Consider the following 19,632-nt stretch of genomic DNA (forward strand, 5'->3'; position numbering starts at 1 on the left):
ATCTCTGTCTAAATTTCCCCTTTTTAGAAGGAGCCCCACTCACATTGGATTAGGGCCTTAGTTTAACTTGATGGCCTCTATAAAGACTGTCTCAATAAGGTCACTGAGGTACTGGGGCTTAGGACTTCAACACGATGGGCAGTGGAGGGGGGCGTAATTCAATCCGTAACGAGGCAGTATGGCTGTGGGCAGCTAGTAGAAAATGTGTGTTAGGCCTTTGGGGGTCCGTATACTGACCCTGAGCCCACCGATGAGCAGTTTGGACTCCTAAGGCAGGAAGCACAGTGCTGCAGGGAGGGGGGCAGTCAGGAGCCTGCCTTTCCCCAGAAGGTCATCTTGTGTCATTTCCATGGGTTGTCTGGTCTGGGGACGTGAACCTAGTGTCCAGACGTCTGACTCCCTGGAGCCTCCTTCCCCTGTCTGTTCTTGGTCCATATCTCTTCTTGGTCTGGTAGGGCCCCCGTAAGTCAGTTCAGAGCAGATTTTTAAATGCCCATCACCTTGTCAAGAGTTCTTTAATAGGATTTCATGTGAAATGACAGTCAGCTGTAATTGTCTAAACAGGCGACTGTACTCACAAGTGCCCCATCGTCCCTAACCATCCCGGTGTTCGCCCTGTTGTTGAAGAATCCGGTTGTTCATGACAGGAGTCACACCTAGAAAATTCTCACGGGGAGCTTTGCTGCCTCCTCTCCCCTGTTCCAGCAACCCCTCTGCACCAAGTGAGATTTTAGCCATAGCACAGGACACTCGGGGCTGCAATCAATGCAAAAATGGCATCATTTACCCACCAGAGCCTTGGAGGCCAGCCAGGAGTCCACAGTAAAACAGGTGAAATAATTCAAGAGGACTGTTTAACCTCAGGAATACCCTGAAATTAACAAAAACAAAAGGAGCTGGTTAGCGGCTCCCTTCTTTATTTCTCGAATTTGATCAGCAAAGATGAAATCGTGTGACGCACGAGTGTCACCCGCTTCTCCTCCCCAACCCCCAGCCCGGCCTCCAGCCGCCCGCTCCCCTCAGTGGCCGGCGTGGATGCGAGCAAAGCCTGCCTCCCCCTGGGTTCCGTTATATTCCTCATCCTCCACATTAAGACTGTGTTAAGCGAGATGAATGGCCGCAGGTTGTACTTCGTATTGTTAAATAGCTACATAGAAGATTAAGATTTTCCTTTCTATGACTCAGGTTAAAAAGATAAGGTCTGGGAAGAACCGCTCTTCCATCAAAAGACTTTCTGGAGCTTGGGATGTCTGATTCCCGCCTCACGTTTCCAGGAAATTCTTGTGTGAGAACTGTGAGCTTCTGAATGCCTCCATGGCTACAGCCCAGTGGCTTTCCTTGTACAGAAACATTACGACGGAATTTGGATATTTGTAAAGACCCAGACGCAGAATATCTGTCGTCATGAAACAAAGTTATTACTCTGTTCCCAAGGCCTGAGGTGGCTTTCCTGCGTGTCTGCTTTCGTGCCAGCGGCACCTCCTTGAAATAAAGGATGGGCCGCCCCCCCCCACCCCCCTCGTGGAGCACTCCTGTCCCTTGCCATGCCCTGGAGTGATGCCCTGGGACCTGGGAGGGGATGAGCTGAGCTGCATGAGAGTCCTGCCTGGGTCCTGGGAAGCTCTCTCTTCCCAGCCGGCCTGCGCACCTCAGGCTAGGCTGCAGGTTCGGAGCAGGGTTGCTCAGAAGCCCTTATTGGGTTTGGTTCTTGACTGGTGACTGTGTGACCTGTCCGGTACTGAACTTGGGAGGCTGGGTCCCTACTCCCTCCGGCACATGGTCAGGTTTGGAGTGAGCTCTTCTGTTTGTGTTTGAGATAATCTCTCCGGACACTTGGTTTCTGAAAACAGACAAAGAGGCCCAGCAGTCCGTCCTTCGTCCTTCGCACTGATGATAACTTTATCTCTACTGGACAAGTTTGAACCCCCTCTCCTGTCAGCCCGACCTGGGCCTTACCTGCTGGCCTCTCTTAGCTTCTCCTAGGCCACCAGGTAGCCCACGTGCCTCCCTGGGTTGTCCACCGTGAAGTGGGCTGTACAGAGTACCCTCCCCCCGGGAGGTCAAAGCGAATCCCACTTACTGGGGTTTGGAACAAGATGGGGAGGGGCTTGTGATGTCAGCTGCAAAGCAAGAAGGGCAGAGAGGCTCATCCGGAAGGCTTCCTGGAGAAGGCAGAATCCCACCCCAGGATCTCTGTGTGGGGTCCTTCCAAAGGTATCTCCTGCCGCGTCAGGTCTAGACTAAGCCGTGTGGTCCAGTGGCATCTGTTGCTGTGGCACCCTTGGCTTTGAAGTGGTAGTGAGAAAGGATGCTGGTCCTGTGGAGGCGTGGGGGTTGGATGGGGTGTGTGTGTCCCCTACTTCAGCGCTGATGGACTGCACCAGCCCCTCCCTTCCTTCTCCACCCTGAACCATTTGGGTGCCCTGCAGGTGTGGAGAAGAGAGCTGATTTACTGCATTAGCGTGTCGGCTTCTTAGAACTTGGTGATCAGAAAAGACGAGACAGGTCAGCTGTCCCTCTGCGGTGGTCAGCCTGGCAGGTAGAAGCCAGCATCCATAAAGGTTGCGACCTTCAGGTTCAGGGGCCCAGAGACAAGGCCCCACCTCCCAGCCGGTGGCCAGAATCAGTTCCTGAATAAGGTTGGAAAAATCTGGTTTTTTCCACCTTCTTCTCCAAATTAATGTCTACTGAAAAGGTTGTGTATCCTGAGGTCATACACGTTTCACAACAAACGGATCCCGGGTTGAGGAGAACTGAGCAATCGCATTAAGCAGGTGTGTGTGGTGCCCCGGGAGCTGTGGTTTGTAATGGAAACCCTGACGCCCTTTGCCCAGGCCCACCTCAAGCCTTTCCTCTCTTTATAAGTTACGGCTCCGCCAAGTTGTTTTCATCTTTCATCACTGTGGCTCCTTCCTCGTTGGTGTATCTTTACACAGGAAGCATGGATATAATGGAAAATCATCCTTCAGGTGGCCCATGGCCTCTCCTGGATCAGGACCCCAAGCCCATGGCTGAGAGCCTCCCTTCTCCGTGGCCCGCCTCTCCAGCGCCTAAACTTCAGCTCTGAAAGGGCAAACCTCAGTTGCCAGCCTAGGAGATAGGCAGCAGGAGGGCAGCCACTGTGTTCCTCTCCCTTGGCTGGTCGTGTTGCTGAAGGCTAAACACCTGTTGCTTTAAGGGAGATTGGAGGTCTCTTCTGTCCCTTTTGCATCCTGAGATTGAGGGGACATGCAGTGTGTCATCCTGAAGCCATCTCAGACCTTTCCTTTTGGGGGTATCTGGTCTCACTTTCTCCAGGTTCTTGCAGAGTCCAAGTCGGGATTGAGATGAGCAAGGCGAGCCTTGGCAAAGCTGCTCAGGTCTTTGCAGCCTCGGGAAGGCCGTGCAGGGTGTGCAGTGCCCTCTGCTGGCCAAAGGGCCCCATCGCTGGGCACCAGGCCTCCTCTGGGTGGACCTGCTCCAGGGAAGGGCTTGAACGGAAGGTGGGCCCTCACCGGTGGTTTCCACTGGCTTTGGGAGTGAGTCGAGACTGCAGAGCTCGCGCCGTTGCACGTTTCCAGACTGCACAGTGTCGAGACACATGGGCTGGGATCTCACAAGGACAGCAAAGCAGTTGTGTCCCCTAAGGAAAGTGGACACTCCGAGTAGTCAGTCTAGGATTTAGGGCCACCCAGTAGCAAGAAATCAAGAGGCAGACGTCTTCAAAAATCTCAGGGGCTTCCCTGGTGGCGCAGTGGTTAAGAATCCGCCTGCCAATGCAGGGGACACGGGTTTGAGCCCTGGTCCAGCAAGATCCCACATGCCGCGGAGCAGCTAAGCCCGTGCACCACAACTACTGAGCCTGCACTCTAGAGCCTGTGAACCACAACTACTGAGCCCATGTGCTGCAACTACTGAAGCCCGCGTGCCACAACTACTGAAGCCCACATGTCTAGAGCCCGTGCTCCAAAACAAGAGAAGCCACCGCAGTGAGAAGCCCGCGCACCACAACGAAGAGTAGCTCCCGCTCGCCGCAACTGGAGAAAGCCCACATGCAGCAACGAGGACCCAACGCAGCCAAAAATAAATAAATAAATTTTTTAAAAATCTCACATCAAGGTTTTTAAACATTTAAGATCTCATCATTGCTGTTTGTTTGATAACCAACTAATTCCTTTAAATACAAGTGCAATTCATATATGTTAGAATAAGCCGAATAATCCAAAGTTGCCTTTAAAATGTTAAATCTTCTTTACTCCCCGCCTGGCACCTCCACCTCCATTCCATAGACTGTTTTAAAGTTTAGCACAAGTTTAACATATAACCTCCAGTTAGCTGTCTCCTGGTGGCTCCTGCCTTGGTGGCCCCCAGGTCCAAGCCTCTAGTGGCCATCAGTTATGCAGGCTTTTATTCTGCACTGGAGCACAGCTAATGGATGTGGGTGCACAGGCGTTTCACAGTCTGCAGACATCACCTTCAGGTGACCTTTGGGGCACAGAGTGGCCACCCCAAAATCCTCACCACGGCCAGCGCTCCTCTGCAGGCATTTTATGAGACCTTCCCAAACTTTCCGACGTTCTGGATTCTTCCTCTGTATGGTGTTCACTTTTACTTGCTCAGATATAAACTTGTTATAATAATTTCTTGCATGTGATATGTAAAAACGGATGAGTCATCTGGTCAGGATGGAACTTCCTCTGTCCGCAGAGAAATTGAGGATGCTCATCCCTTCACCCTGTTCAACCAAACTTAGCTACAGATCAAAAGTGCCAAAGGAAGAAAGGGTCAGAAAATTGGGAAAGGAGAAATTTCATCCGTGTTTCTGTGATTCCTCAGTCTCAGCACAGTGGAAATAAAGGGGTCACGTAACACCTCTTAATCGGGACGAGAGTTTGCTTATTTGCCTTTTACCTCTTTTTTTCATTTCGTTTTGCTTTTATTTTTAAAGAACACTTTAGTGTTAGAACGAATATATTTATTTTTAAAGCATATTTGTAAGTCAGGTGCTTTAAAAATGTGTGAAAATCCTTACCACAGAAGCATCTTATTTTCTTCACCAACACTTAATTTTCATTATGACACAAATAAAACAGCCAATTAGGAAAATCATGAATTGTTTCTGCCCAAGCCCTCTGTTCTTGATGAAAGCTTTTAGCAAGCGAAAATATTTAGAATTCTTGAGTTTTGCATTTAACACCAGGAGATGTACTTTCTAAATCTAAACCGGGCAGAAGGATTCACTCAAATTGTTTGCTGGCCGAGGAGATCGTCCCAGGAAGCGTGGCTTTCACATAGGCAGCCTCCAACCTCACCCCAGCACTGGGATTCCACCTGCTAAAAGACTTGCTTTCTGTGTTTCATGGCTGTCACAAGCTCAACAGAGATTACAGAGTCTTCATTTTTCATTTCTCTGTCTCCTTCAGATTGGTGGCAGATTTTGACCTGGCCTGAATTGTTGAATTGTATATTTGTGTGTGTGTGTATGTATAATTATTTTTAATCTTCTGTATATTAATCCAGTTGGGTAAGCATGTTCATATGTCCTAGTATAGAAATGTCATTGCTTGGTTTCGGGGTCCATCATAACATGGTGTAAACACTGGCTTGCCCTTTTCAAATTCCATCTGAGTTGTGAAGCCTGCCTGACCTCTGCTGTTGGAAAGGGCGGTGGCCCGGTGCTAATAGCTCTTGAGCTATCTGCACTTTTCACTGGGACATTGGTGTTGCGTCAGCCCCAGGGGATCAGAGGGTGGGGCCCATGGATCAGATGGAGGGCATGTGACCAGGGTGTGACCTTGTCACCCTAGGGTTGGGCTGCTGGGCATTCCCTGGGGAAATACGAGCCGCCTTGCCCAATGGGGGAGGCTCCAGGAACCAGAGTGAAGCTCCGGTGTGTATTGAAGGGTCTTGCTGGTAACCCCTGGGGTGGGGGAGGGGAGCCGTCCCTGTGCACTTTTTAATGCCACTAGATGCCTGAACCATATGTTTCTCCTCCTCCCTCGGAAACCTAAATATGCCCCAAAGCTACTGAGCTATAATTAGGGAGCAGTAGTTGTTTTGGGACATTGACAAAATTGACTTCAGTACATTTCCCATAACAGATCTTCCCCCAAAGCTTCTTTTTCTTCCTTAAAGTGTAGTTTTAATTATTTTGTTATTAACTGGGGTATTATGTCAACCATTTAACCAAAGGCTAAGCCTGTGTTTTTCCCACGATGCCTCCCCCCTGTAGAACGTTTCTTTTGTTCCATCTGGATTTTAATTGGTCCTTCAGGTATGGTTGACAAAACAAAACCCACACCCACCTGTTCAGAGGATTCTACCCAGCTTGTCATCTGTTGTTCACCTTTGTTTGGCTTCTGAAGATTCTGGAAGAAGTTCTTTTCAGGTAGCCTGAAGCCCTGTGGCTTTATTTGGGACGAGATGAAGAATCAAGAGGGTTTTGTGGTCATTGGTGGGCCAGCGTTCTCAAGGCACTATGCAAACGCACTAACCCTGTGGTAACAAGTGCTTGGTGTTGCCTTAACCTGGATGGTGCCTCCCTGCTGGGTCATTCAGAAGTTGGTAAATGGCCCTGTTGCCACATCAGGAGAGCCTTGTAGGCTGTGGTAGAGGAGACCCAAGGAGTTATGTCATTCCTTTAGGGATCCCAGGCTTGGAAAGTTGGGAGACCTCGTGCACCAATGCTACTGGGGCTGCAGGAGCTTCTTCTACTTGCCTTGGGTCACGGGGCAACCTCTCAGACTTTAAATCTCCCCCGACCCCCACTTGCAGGTTTAACAATGGAACGTATTCTGAAGACTCCTGGGGTTCACTCGGAGAACTTCGGCAATACTTGCTTAACTACAATAATATTAATTTATTATCATATCGTAAAACTTAGTTTCTCTATTGACATAGTGTTTAAGTAGATTTCCTTAAAAGAATTGAAGGCTCTCCTCACGTTTAACTGGTTTTAGGGGAATTTTCATTTTGAAAGACACCGTTGAAGACATCGTTTACTTTGTGTAAATTCCTTCGTCTGCCTAATCTTTACAAAGACTAGGAACCAGAATAAAGAAACTGAGGGGGTCTTAAAAACCTACCTGAGATGTTAAGCATGTAAATTAGTGACGACTGAGTTTCTGTGCACTGCAGTGCTTTGGTCCTGGCAGGCAGGGCTGCTAACGGTAGACCTAGACCATGATTGATGAGGGCTAACCTTTTGTTTTTCACGACCTCACTTTGGGTGTTTTGCATTTGTTTGTAAAATGAAGTCTTCCTTTTTGTTCTCCCTTTTCTTAACTCTCATGCTTCTTTTTGAAGCCCACAAGTGGACAAATCTTCCATACCTGTATCTTCTTTCTAGTAATCAAGAATCTCTAAGTAGCTTTCTTATGCAAGCATCTTTCCCCTTCTGAAGTAAGTTGAATTCCCTGACACCAAATCTTTCAGCCCTAGCTCACACCCCTCATTTCAAGCTAACAAAACTTTAGGTAGACCTTTCTGTGGTTTGCCCTGTGATTTTAGTATCTCTCTTTTGGGAGAGAAGGTAGTGTTTTTCTTCTTGTCAGGTTTGACAGCGGTACACCCTTCCTACTTGTGAAAAGACCTGAACTGCCTTTTGACCGTTCCTGAGTTCCCCCCGAGGTTTACCTCCAGCCTCAGCAGGAGGGATGCTCCTGTGTGACTGGCGCCCGCATCCAGGGGGGCCTCTCGCCGGAGGAGGACACGAGTGGCGCTTAGAGGCCTGCCGTTGGGCACCAGATGTTCTCCTGCGTGTTCTCACCTGACCCTCACGGCCGCTTTGGAACGCAAAGCAACATCATCTGCATTGTACAAACATGGAGGTTCTAGAACTCTCTTGCCACCCACAAATACGGTGTGGAGGTTTACAGGTTCAGCCAAAGTGAGACCGTGTAATACATCCCCCTCTGCTTTTTCTTCCCTATGTGGACCTTTATCTATTTGTGGTTGAACATTGACCAGATAGTGTCAATGGATGACAGTAGTGATAACTTCAGTGGCAAAAAGTTCGTGATTTGTGAGTGGAGACTGGTGTAAAGTAAAGACAGAGGTGGGCTTCCGTTGGGGGGCCCCGCCGAGGGCTCCCAGGGCCAGTGCGGATAGCAGGGTGCCGGCATTCTCGGCGTGGACACCAGCCAGGGACGCTGCTCACAGCTCGACTCTGAGGAGGGCCTGTCCCTGTCCTTAGGAAGAGGGTCATGTTAATTCAGTCCTGGTAAATAGCTCGCTCCTTCAGAGGACCAAGGAGGAAAATGTCACATACACTGACACATTCTTGCTTTCTTTTTAAGCAAGAATGTCATACATTCTTGCTTAAAAAGAAATATTGGACGGAGGGGGGGAGGGATCGATTGAGGGGAGGGGTTTGACACTACGTGAATTAGTCCGTGGTCACTGCTCTAAAGTCCAGACCAGACTCGCCCGGTGTCCTCACGACTCTGGATGCTGTCAGCATGTTCAGTCTGAGACAGGGGTGGGTGCCGCAGCTGGAGGGGACCCCGTGGAAGGGCCAGCCACAGAGAGACCCCACCCCACCCCCCAAAGCCACACAAGTCAGTTGCCTTTTTTTTTTAAAGGACGCAGACAATTTGTGTAAGCTGATGCCTGATCTTTCCTTTGATTGCATAATCGAGATTCTACTTATCAATTTTTCAGGAAGCCATCTAATTATACAAATTAAAATTCAAAGGAAAGCAAAAAGAATGATTATGCCTCCTCACTCGGGGAATTGGAGGAGGAGGGTGTGAAGCCCGTCTTGCCTCGGATGATAATGCTGTCATTTCTCATCTCCAAGGCACTTCACAAATATTAACTAATTAATTCTCTCACCCTGGATGTGGCGGCTAACACAGGGTGTGTCTCCACACCAGAGCCAAGGAGGGGCCGTCCGCTGATCAGAGCCCGGGACCCGAGCAAATCAGCCAGCCTCTGAGGGTCTCTCTTGGACAGAAACCCTTGGATCAGAGGTCCTGCTCCTCTGCCTGTCTGTCTCAAGTTGACCAGTAAGAAATCACCTTCCCCCCTTTGCATGATTACCTTTCATACAGCCCAGCAAAAGTGAAACCAGAATTTTAGAAAGCTGCCTGCCCCGTCAACCCGGTGCCGCTCTGGCTTGCTTCAGGACGGCTTCATCTCCTCGCTTGTCCAATAGGGTCATTCCAGGTCTGGGGAACGTCCCAGGTTTGGAAAGGGTTTGGTGTCTCTTGGATGTCGCATTAATTATTTCTGTGAGTAGAAAATGTGCTTTTTCTTTTTCCCTAGCTCTTTTTTAAAAAATCACGTAATTATTGCCATAAATCTTTTCAGCCTCATTGCTGAGAAATTAGTCTTTAACTTCCGGGAAGTCGCCTACCTTTTCATAGTCAGACCTGCATTCCGGCCTTTGAGAAAGTAACTCCCAGCGTTTTGCGTAACTGATGATCATACGTAATAATCCTCATTATTAACCCTGGAGCCTCACGCTTGTCTCCTAACCTCCTCGTCATTTGCTGGGTAACTGAGGACAACTGTCTGTGTGTGTGTGTGTGTGTGTGTGTGTGTGTGTGTGTGTGTGTGTGTGCGCGCGCGCGCTAGTAGTTGTTGTTAGAATAACTGCAGTAATGAGTCAAAAGCTGTGGGACTTTGGGGGGTTACAGGTGATGATTTGTGGCCTCAACTGGTACATTGGCTGAGCAGGAAATGAAGGTCAGGGTCTCCCAAACACACAGCCCCGACTTTATCTGCGAATTGGGCTCCCCATTCCTCAGGCGGCGTGGCATGTGGATTTCCCTCTAGAGAGGCCCAAATACCCCAGCCCCAATGGGAGACCCTTCCTCCTCTGCCTGAGACGCCACGGGTGTGGGGCAGCCGATGCCAGCTGTGGCACTGGTCAAACCTTGGTTAGGTGGTGCATGCCTTCCTGCCCCGTTCTCAGGCGGTGGGGCAAGGGGCTTGTGTGGTGCTGAGCGGTGGCCAAAGGGCAGTTTTGAAAGGTTTTGTGAACCTCCTGGCAGAAGGCCTTGAGAGAGTAGTGGCAGCTGGGTGTCTGCATCTCGCTCCAGAGGCCCCTGGGATGTGTTCCTAGGTGGTGTGGGTTGATCTGTGACTCCGCCCCTCTGCGGTTCACAGAAGTACAGGACCAGCCCCACTGGCTATAGCTTGGTCTCTGGCATTCGAGTACAAAGTATTATGACTCAGGCTGGTCAGTAATTGGTGTTTACAGCCCCGAAGTCAAAAGCAAGAGATCCAGATGCTGCCATTTACCACTTTCAGGATCCAAAGACAGTTGTGCGTGTTCGTGTGCTTCCCTCAGAGGCGGGAGACTGTCCCATGGACTTGGAGCAAATCCAGCTCCAGCATTTGAGGAGGAGAGCAAGCGCCCGAGGGCAGGTCCCCTTGTAGCAAGCGGCAGCCACGCCCGAATGACCTGTCGTCCTTGCCCCCAGGGTGTCCAGCGAGTAAGGCTTCTTTTCTCCTCGTTTCAGGGCGCGTAGTGGCGTAATGCCCGCAGACTCCTGCGAGGGCCCCTAAGTTCTTAGAGGACCGCTTTGCCTTTTGAATCAGAGAGGTGCAAAGTTCGATAAAGAATGGCCCTTGTGGATAAGCACAAAGTCAAGCGACAGCGATTGGACAGAATTTGTGAAGGTAAGAGCCAGCGTGATTGGCGGTTTTTCACCAAAGTCGCGTAGACCCGCCCTGGAATCCTGCAGCTGGTCTCCTAGCCTGGCTGCGACCCACACCCCACCCCCAGCACCTCCCACCATCCCACACGCTCTGCCCGTGTCCTTGGTGGTGTCCTTGGCGTGGTCAGTAGGCCTGACCTTCAAGTAGGCTGAGGCCCGCTTCCAGGGCAGGGGTGGGGCTAGGACAGAAGTTGGGGGAAGCAGGCCCTGAGGTCCATTTTGTCCCAAGATCATTTTGCACAAGCAAGACACTGCATATTAGGACCATCTTTTTTTTTTTTTTTAAACTTGCGGAAGTTTCTGGACTTTATCTGTTTTGAATTAAAAGATTTACCAGCACAAATTCTGAGATATTCCTCAGGAGCCCAGCATAGCCCCTCATGATCTGTTCACGTCCCTGGTATCTTCGAAAAATGTCTGGAAGTTTTTTATTCATGAAAGGCAAAATAAACAGGATTAAAATCTAGTGGAAACCCGGGGACAAAACTCTGAGATGTGGATTGAGCACCGTCCTCTCCTCGTTAGGGAGTGGTTAGAAATCCAGTGCCAGTGGACCTGGGCTTGGCGTGAAGTGCTCCTAGCCGGCTGGTGTCCGTGCTGTCGGCTGGGTTTGGCTTGGCGTGGTTACCCGTGACCTCACTGCAGGGTTTCTCTCAGGAGGGGAGCCGCTGGGCGGGGTGGGCTCAGCAGCCTGCCCCCGACCCCCGAATATGCTAGCACACCAGTTGGCCAGTTCACTCAGGCCCAGGAAAGCATCTCCCAGGAGCCGTCCATATGGAATTGTTTGTAGATGTGGCTCGAGCTAGCGGTGTGGAGGCATTAAAGGCGTGTTCTACTGTGTGACTGTCTGCCCTGCAACAGCTCCGACCTAAAAGAATTTAGGAGCACTGACTGTCCCTCCACATCCCTGGGATTCTGCTGCAGTGTAAGGGGTTTGGGATTCAAGGATTTTTTTTTTTTTTTTAAATATTAAAAAATTTTTCAAACCTACAGAAAGCCTGATAGAATAGTACAACGGACACTGGTATTCCCATCAGCTGTATTTACCAGTTGATAACATTTGTTATCGCTTGCTTTCTCCTTATAGAGATACGTGTGTATGAATGGATGGAGGATGGATGGATGGACTTGCCCAGAACCATCTGAGAGAAGTGTGCAGCAGTTTATCCCTAAGTACCTATGGCATGTGTTAGAGGCTCCTTTCCTGCATAAACACACCACCGTCATCACCCCCAGGAAACTGGGCCTCATTACAGCATATTATCTAACATAGACGGCACATGCACATCTCCCCCACACGTCTGTTTTAGCCGGTTTGTTTGCCTGTGTGCAGAAACCTATCAAGGGACATAGGTGGCATTTAGTTGTCATGTCTCTTTGGTCTCCTTAGTCTAAAATAATTCCCTGGTCCTTTTGACTTTCAGAAGCATTGACATCATTGAAGAGCCCAAGCCAGTAGGTTTGTACAATGTCCCACAATCTGGGTTCACCTGATTGTTTGGGGGTTTTTAAATTGTACTTCTGCCCTCCTGTGGAAAGGTGCTTTATTTTTGGTACTGAGTCCCCAGTCCAGAAAGCCCTAGTGGATCAACTTTCCAAGGTTAGTATCAGGAATGTCTATGGGGCCGATTCCACCCCCCCACCCCCAACCCCAACCCCAGTATTTATCTAGAGGTAGCACATCTGAGACAAGAATGGGATGGAAGCACCAGGGGCCTTTGCTCTCCTTGTCCAGGGTGGTCGGTGACAGCAACACCATTGGCGGTTCTTTCGCACCCTCTCTCCCAGGCCTGGTTCACCAGTCCCCAGCGTATTTTTTATAACAAATTCCAGCATCTCCTTTATCCATGAATGGTGTTCCTGAGACAGTTGCAGTGGTTTATCTTTAATTTCTCAATAGCCACTATCAAGATACATGCATGACATAGAGTTACTCAAGTGTAATTTACAATCCATGATCCCGAACAGTCACTTGGTGTCCCATGAAGTTTAACAGCTGCTCCAAGATGCTTCATTGGTGCTCCTTGTATTTATAAGCTGGTTTAGTGCCGTTAATGGTTAGGACAGGTGGTCAGGACATCCGTTTCCCAGGTGCTACCAGCGAGGTACAGAGCAGTCGGTGATTTGCGCCCAGGCAGTCTGCTATTCTGTATTTGGGCTTTTGCCCTTGAATCGGCACGTGGATTCCGTTATTTCTTCCTCCTGAAAGCCTCACGCACCTCCGTCCCTGGCTTTGGATGCCCAGCAGTCTCTGTTCTGTAAACCTGAACTAACTGTTCTTGAATGTTCTCCTTGGAAGTCCAGCAGGCTCAGCAAACAGTTCTCTCCTTCCCGCCGCCCACACCCCAGGGACTTCCTGTATGTCTCTCTCTCTCTCTCTCTCCCTCTCTCCCTCCCTCCCTCCCTGCCCCCCCCACCCCGCTCTCTCTCTGTTTTTGTTTTATGATTAAAGCCATGAAGCTGCCCTGCTCTGCTCCAGGCTTGTAGGAGATTTTTCTTCATGCTCTTGGGTCTGTGGGAACACATATTCCTTCAAATTCTTCCCTCCCGCCTGCTGCCAACCCCAGTGCAAATCCCTGACTTTGGGTCCCAAGCCAGACAAGGCTTCTGATGCCATCCAGGGTCTACCCCCCAACCCCCACCCCTCGAATGAACCTTTTTTCTCCAGCTGAGCCAGTCTGGTGGGATCTGAGCATCACCCCTGTGCCAGTACTGCTTCCAGAATCCCTACCTGCCTCCCAAGGCCCAGTCCCTTCCTCCCTGAAACCTTCCACAGCAGCCCTTGGGGTCTCTTCCTTCTGAACCGCAGTCCCCTTGTGACCCGGTCCATCAATCTTCATGTGCCCAGAATCTATCTGCACCTTTGCGCCTCTAAGGGGATGTTTCTGCTCGAGATTAAGCAAAGTATAGAGGATAGCTTCGCTTCTCGCCACCCAAAGTCTTCGGGACTCCATCCAACTCCGTTAGAATAATGGTCTTTCAAGCTGACTTAAAAGCCAGATTTTTTTCTTAAAGCAATCCTTCTGTTTTGATATTTGTTCTCTGATCTTTCCTGATGCCTAATATCAAATAATCCTAGAGTGCTGTTGTGTGAAGGTTTTGTGGAGCAGAGTCTGCGGATAGACTGGTCAGACCAAATTGCAGTCTCTTCTTTTTGTTGTATAATGTAGGTCTTGTTTTTCCCCTGTGTTTAGTTTGCTGGCATAATTGAAATATTGCATTTATGAAATGCACCAGACAGAGAGTTTTAATACGTAACTGCATCATGGCAGAGCTGGTTTGATTTGCCCCAAGTATTTGTTGGCCAGAGAAGAGGGCTTGCTATCCCTCATCACTGCGAAAGTAACCCAGAAAAGCATTTTCTGGAGCCTAGGTTTGTAGAACTGTAATATACCACAATGGGCTTGCTGATGACTTTTTGTTACAACACCTTATTGTGTGTTATGGTACAATAAATCACTAAACACCATTCTTTCCTGTTGCTTTTGAAAATGTAATTTGGAAAAAAAGTAGATATTTCATCTTCATTTTGCTTGAATGTCTTATATGTGTGGAAAAATGGTCCTGAGGATTATATCAGCTGAGCTGTAGTCAGTCCCCTTCATCACATAATTCAGGAGAGGACTTCTTTCCTCTGCAGGAAAAAAAGAAATGGTATGAACCTCCTTTTAAATAAACAGTCGAATTCAACATTCCTTACCTTTGGGATGTTCTTATGAGAACAGAGAATAAAAGGCGGTGAGGAAGATGGGTGGGTTGGTTGGATGGATGTGGGAGAAATAGAGGCCAACCTCTATTGTCTATTAAATTGTCTAATAAACCGGTGTCTATTAAACACGTAGTTATAAATCCTGGGAATCTTTGTCCCCAAGAGGACGAGAAAAGTCAGAAAATGCTGCAGGGATGAGGTGGAAGAAAACTTTTTTCCCAGTGTCACTGTGCTCTTCTTAGTGGGATGAGCTCGCCATTGTGAAAGTACATCTCAGTGGACCGTTCCCCCAAGAAAGTTCATTCATGGTCCCAGAATATTCAAGAAGCAAAGATGTTGTCTAAGAGCTTCTAGGTCGTCGAGGTGGTGGAAGTGGTGAGGGTGTCCAGGCCAGCTGTGTGCTCCCTGCAGGGAGGACTGGGGTGAGGGGCGGATCTCATTGCCTGGCTCACACCCATCAGAGCCCACAGGGCAGGACTGACCTGTATTTCCCCACGGGAAGAGCATAATCTATAGACTCAGGCCAGGATCATTTTGTCTTTTATTTCTGTGCTTTTTGTTTCACCCGTCTTAAAAAAAAATGCATTATAGAATCACTACTTGTTTTGTTTTTTAAAGCACTCGGAGCACCTTACCACGAAACAGCGTCGAGACCATCTATAGGCAGTCCACAATTATTTCTAATAAATGTCTTTAAATAGCCCCAAAATGTAGATCTTAAAAATGGGATTCATGATGTTGCTATACATTATAATTATATGTTTGGATGAGGCAATTATGTACATTTCCAGTAATTACGTGATTAGTGATCATTACATTAGCTATGTAAATATACAATAGTCAACCAGACATGACTTAAAACTCTGTAGTATAAACGAATATAATGAAGGTACGTCGTGCTCAGGTAAAGGATCAGAAAAGGCGGGGGGACGGTCACGTTGAAACTTCGTGGACATTGTTTGTGAGGGAGAAATATCGGGCCCTGGTTTTAAGATAAATCTGGAGAGCGGCACCTCCCCGGGGTTCCTGCTGTCACCTAAGGACTGGGCCCCTCGAGCACCCACACCCGGCCCTCAGCTTTCCGCACATGAGAGTCAGGTTCCAGGTTGTAATTTCTCCATTGTTCCTCATCTGTGAAATGCAGATTTAAGCTACTCTTTGCACTTGTTGACTTGCCGAGGGGCTCTCACCTCGGTTGGTGGATTTTTTTAAACTCCCCACATTTTTAAAAGCAGCCTGTTAAGGCAGCTCTGTTTCCACTTTGGGGTTTGGGGCGTGGTGACTTTAGTCCATGGCCGGGTGTGGGTGTTTGTCAGTGTCTGGGTTTTGTTTTGCAGCTGTTGCTCTGGCTCTCGCGCCCACCGGGGAGGGTCACGCTCTCCCCCAGGTGGGCGACACCTGTCTCTGTGCCCCTGGGGATCACGCCTCCCGAGTGTGAGCTGCCTGCCCCGTCTGCTTTGCTCAGGGTGCGTTTCATTTTGGTCATTGGCAACTTTGAGGAAAGAGGTCTGCTCCAGGCCTAACGAACGCCGCACAGGGTTCCAGCACCTCCAGGCCAAGCCTCCTTCGTCAGAGTAGGTCTGAGGACAGCAAAGTGACCTGGCTTTGCAGAGCTGGAGGCCCGCAAATGGTGCCCCACATGCATTCAGAGGCTGTCCCACACAGCTCAACCTAATCACAAGTGTTTGGGGTGACCGTGATGCCAGAACTCCAAGATGCGCTTTGCTGCCAGCTTCCCGCCCTCTGAGCCCTTTTCCAGAACCTTACAAATGACAGGCGTGGAGTGAGCCTCCTGTCCTGACTTATACTCAGCTCACCAAACCACTATTTGATGAGCGTCCTGAACATTGATGAACTCCCTTGCTCTAGAGCTCAGGCATGCCCTCCGTCTCCATAGAGGCCTCGGGGGCCCTTTTGAAATGCGGGCTCCCCTTCCAGGTCCGGGGAATGACCTCCTGGGTACCAGTATGGGGCTGTGCAGTAGCCGGGGGAGCATGTTCTGGACATCGCTGTGCACCTGCTCGCCGCCGTCTCCACACTTTCTGTCCTTCTTGCGTGGACAGCAGAGGGGCTGGAACACCCATCAGCTTGTTTCTCAAGTCCTGGGAAACGAGGGTCCTCCCTTCCCGTTCGCACTCTGGAATGGGTGAAACAGCGTGGACGATCAGTCCTTTCTTGTCCTCAGAAGATCTTTAAAGCCTGTCTTCTTACTGTACAATCAGGGCCCCGGGTGAGAAACAGCGCTGCGGGCCGGGACAGTGTGGGTCCCTGCCAGGCAGTGTCGGACATTGGGGGCTGTTGTCTTCCTCTGCTGTCTCTGCTCAATGGCCACTGTGCCCAAGTCCTTGCAAGTGAGGGGCTGTGCTTGCTTCAGCCTGGACCTGGGCTCAGAGGCTCGGGCGGCCGTGGGTCGGGGCTCCCTGGTGATCGTGTGCACCTCTCTGTCCTTTTCTCCATCACAACATACTCTCCTTGAGGGCAAAGACTGGCTGTTGCCAGCAAGTCCTGTTCCTCGTACAGAGTCCTGTTCAACAGGTCAGTTTTTACAACCCGTGAGTCAAACAAATGAGCTCATGATGAATGCAAGAAAGACATGTCAGGAGGGGACAGGGCTCTGCCACCTTAGTGAGAAAACCATGGGATGTCTCTGCAGGTGGATTCATTCCCTGAATTATCTGGTACTCTCGCCTTTGATAGGTGGCAGATTTCTTTGGACTGGGGACAGAGTGACAGCGGGGGGGACTGAGGAAGCTTCCTGGAGGTGGGTTATTTGAGCTGGACCCTGGCAGGTGGAATGACTGGGGCATCAACCAAGGTGAGAGGAAGCCATTCCTGATACTCAGAACCCAACAGAGATGAGGAGTCATAACACAGGAGCGTGTTGGGGTGAGAGTGGCAACGTCAAGGGGAGTCGGGTCACCTGAGATGCTGAGACTTTGCAGGAAGAGCTGTTATTGGAGGGAAGCAGAGGTCACTGAGCACCAGCCTGAGGCGGACTTTGCGCCAGGTTCTGTCAAGGATCCAGGAAAGCCTTTGCAGGTAGATTCTGCCCTGTGCTTTGCCCAGGCCCTGCGTCCGACCTGGGGTCTCAGCTCACACTTTCTGCTTCACCGGCACATTCAAAACATGCCATAAAAGAGACCTTTTAATCCCATAACATGTGGAAATCCAGCCTGATTTTCATAATGCGGCTCTCTCTAAGTTTTATCATCCAGTCAAGAAACCAAGTCAGGAGCAACGCGCAAGCCTTTGTTTTCGCTGAAAATGGCTAAATCGTGAGTTACGGGAGGCCTGGGGCTGTTCAGAGGGCAGCTCATTGGGTTGCAAGGCCCCACCTCGCAGCTTGGGTTTTCTCTGGAGGGCTGTGCTGATAATGTAAAGCCTCCCGCTCCAGGGGAAATTAGGAGCCCAAATCCTGCATCCAAGAGCCTGTGATGCCGTGTGGACCCTGGGATGCCTGAAATGTCTGGTCGGTTACGGTAATGTTGTCTCTGTGCTCACGTCACTTAGACGGAGGCTGTCTTAAAGGCCTGCCAGACCCTGTTTGCTGTTTTGCTAGTGTACTTGGGGTTTGTGTCCCCCCCTCTGATTCAGACTAGCCAAGTAAGTTGCTTTGGTAGGGGACACTGTGGGGACAGAAGGAAAGAAAACTTTTTTAAAGGCAGAAAGCTGTTTTTAAACATAAATTCTAAAGCACTTGACAGAAACAAAAACCCAACACAGCCTGTACATATTTAAAAGTAGGAAGTGGGATGTCATGGGCCTATTTTTGGCCGTCTCTGCCGGAAAGCAGAGTGTAACCCACTAACCTCAGCAGTGTCCCCCAGGAGATGCTGCCCCGTGGGGGGCAGAGGGCGAGCGCGCTGCAGCGGCCTCGTCCTGGCAAACAGCAGGCGCAGGGAGGCATCTCGGGGGCTTTCTTATTTCCGCCTTTGCTTTCAGAGCTGCCTTGGGCTCCTGGCCCCAAGGACTGAAGAGCCAGGGGATGGAAAGCCTCAGGCTAGTGTTGGTCCGGCACGGGGAAGGCTGGCCAAGTAATGCTGCAGAGTCTCCTCCTAAGAAGGGGTGAGCATCCCTTGCCGCCAGGCCGGCGGAAACGGCACAGCTGTCAGGGGCCAGGCAGTCAGACCCAGTGACCTTCATGGGAGTCTGGCCTTGAGATTCGCTGAGTCCACCATATGCCTGATGGTTGTTGTTGTTGTTGTTGTTGTTATTTTCTTTGTTTTAAAGAAAGAAGTGAGGACTAGACCCCAGAGCAGTCCTTCTAGTTCCCATTCTTTTCAAGCAATTTCCCAGGTCGTCGTGTTGATCAGAACATGACATGCTTGTGGGCAGTCTGCCCGAGGACTGCTCGGTGGAAGGGGTGGAGGGTCGTCCGCCTCCTGGATTTCCTTCCCTGCTTTTCTGGAACTGTCTAGGTCATCTCAGAGTTTTCAGGTCTCTACAGTCGTGAACTGATGCCTCATGTTGCCCGGGGAATTCAACAGTCAGCTTTGGGGGGTGTTGCTTATAGCCTTGAGGTTCCTGTTCAGACGATTCTATAGGGTCAGCTTTACCTTGGGTTTATTTTGTCTGCAAGAGAATTTGGATTCGCCTGTTCCTCAGTTTTCAGAAGGTGGCTCTTTCCTTTATGCAATTTTCTGTAGTGAGACTCTTTGCAGGATTAAAAAGTTAAGTCTGAGAGACTCATTAATCTTTCAGATATTGGTCCCATCTCGCTTTATTTAGTCAACATGAGATTTTTCAGAAAATCAGCCCTTTCCTAAAGACTGTGCATAAGCTTTAAAAAATAAAAAAAAAAAAATCCACCAGAGTGTTTAGAAAAGTGCAAGTCCAGTTACAGGTGTTTTTACCTAACACAGGAAAACATCTGTCATAATATTTGGCGGATTGCAAAGCTGAGGCTGCGTGAGTTTGGGTGGCTTCCAAGCAGAATGGGTCGGAAATTGATGGAAACGAACCTGGACCTCCTCGTTCTGGGGTGGAGGGTGACGCCTCCCTGAAGCTTCTTCTGCTCACTGCTGTTCTGCCCCTGGCATTGCACCTTCGCACCTTCTCAAAAACCTGCTCCTTGTTTCTTGGGGGCCATGGGGTATGCATGCTCTTAGGTAGTCCTGCTGAAGTGGAGGGCTCGAACTGCTTCAGGTCATCCGTAATCTGGGTGAGTTACCAACAGCTACCCCGTGGCAAAAAGATTCGGCACAGATAACTTCTGAAGGGACATGTCTGCACCACAAGTGGCGTTCTGTAGCATTAACGCCACCCCATGTTGTGTTT

The 19,632-nt window shown here is 49.7% G+C and overlaps 1 protein-coding gene across 3 annotated transcripts in view; it reads left to right on the forward strand.

Annotated features, from left to right (window-relative positions):
- CTBP2 (C-terminal binding protein 2) overlaps nucleotides 1–19,632 on the forward strand; it is a 162,966-nt gene that overhangs the window by 100,222 nt on the left and 43,112 nt on the right. For all 3 annotated transcript variants that reach the window (XM_067709100.1, XM_067709102.1, XM_067709101.1), the window contains one exon: nucleotides 10,449–10,608. In XM_067709100.1, coding sequence (XP_067565201.1) covers nucleotides 10,551–10,608 — 58 coding nt within the window. In that variant the 5' untranslated portion in view covers nucleotides 10,449–10,550. The remainder of the gene's footprint in view (nucleotides 1–10,448; nucleotides 10,609–19,632) is intronic.

Source organism: Pseudorca crassidens, chromosome 16, assembly GCF_039906515.1.
Source record: "Pseudorca crassidens isolate mPseCra1 chromosome 16, mPseCra1.hap1, whole genome shotgun sequence".
Taxonomy (NCBI): domain Eukaryota; kingdom Metazoa; phylum Chordata; class Mammalia; order Artiodactyla; family Delphinidae; genus Pseudorca; species Pseudorca crassidens.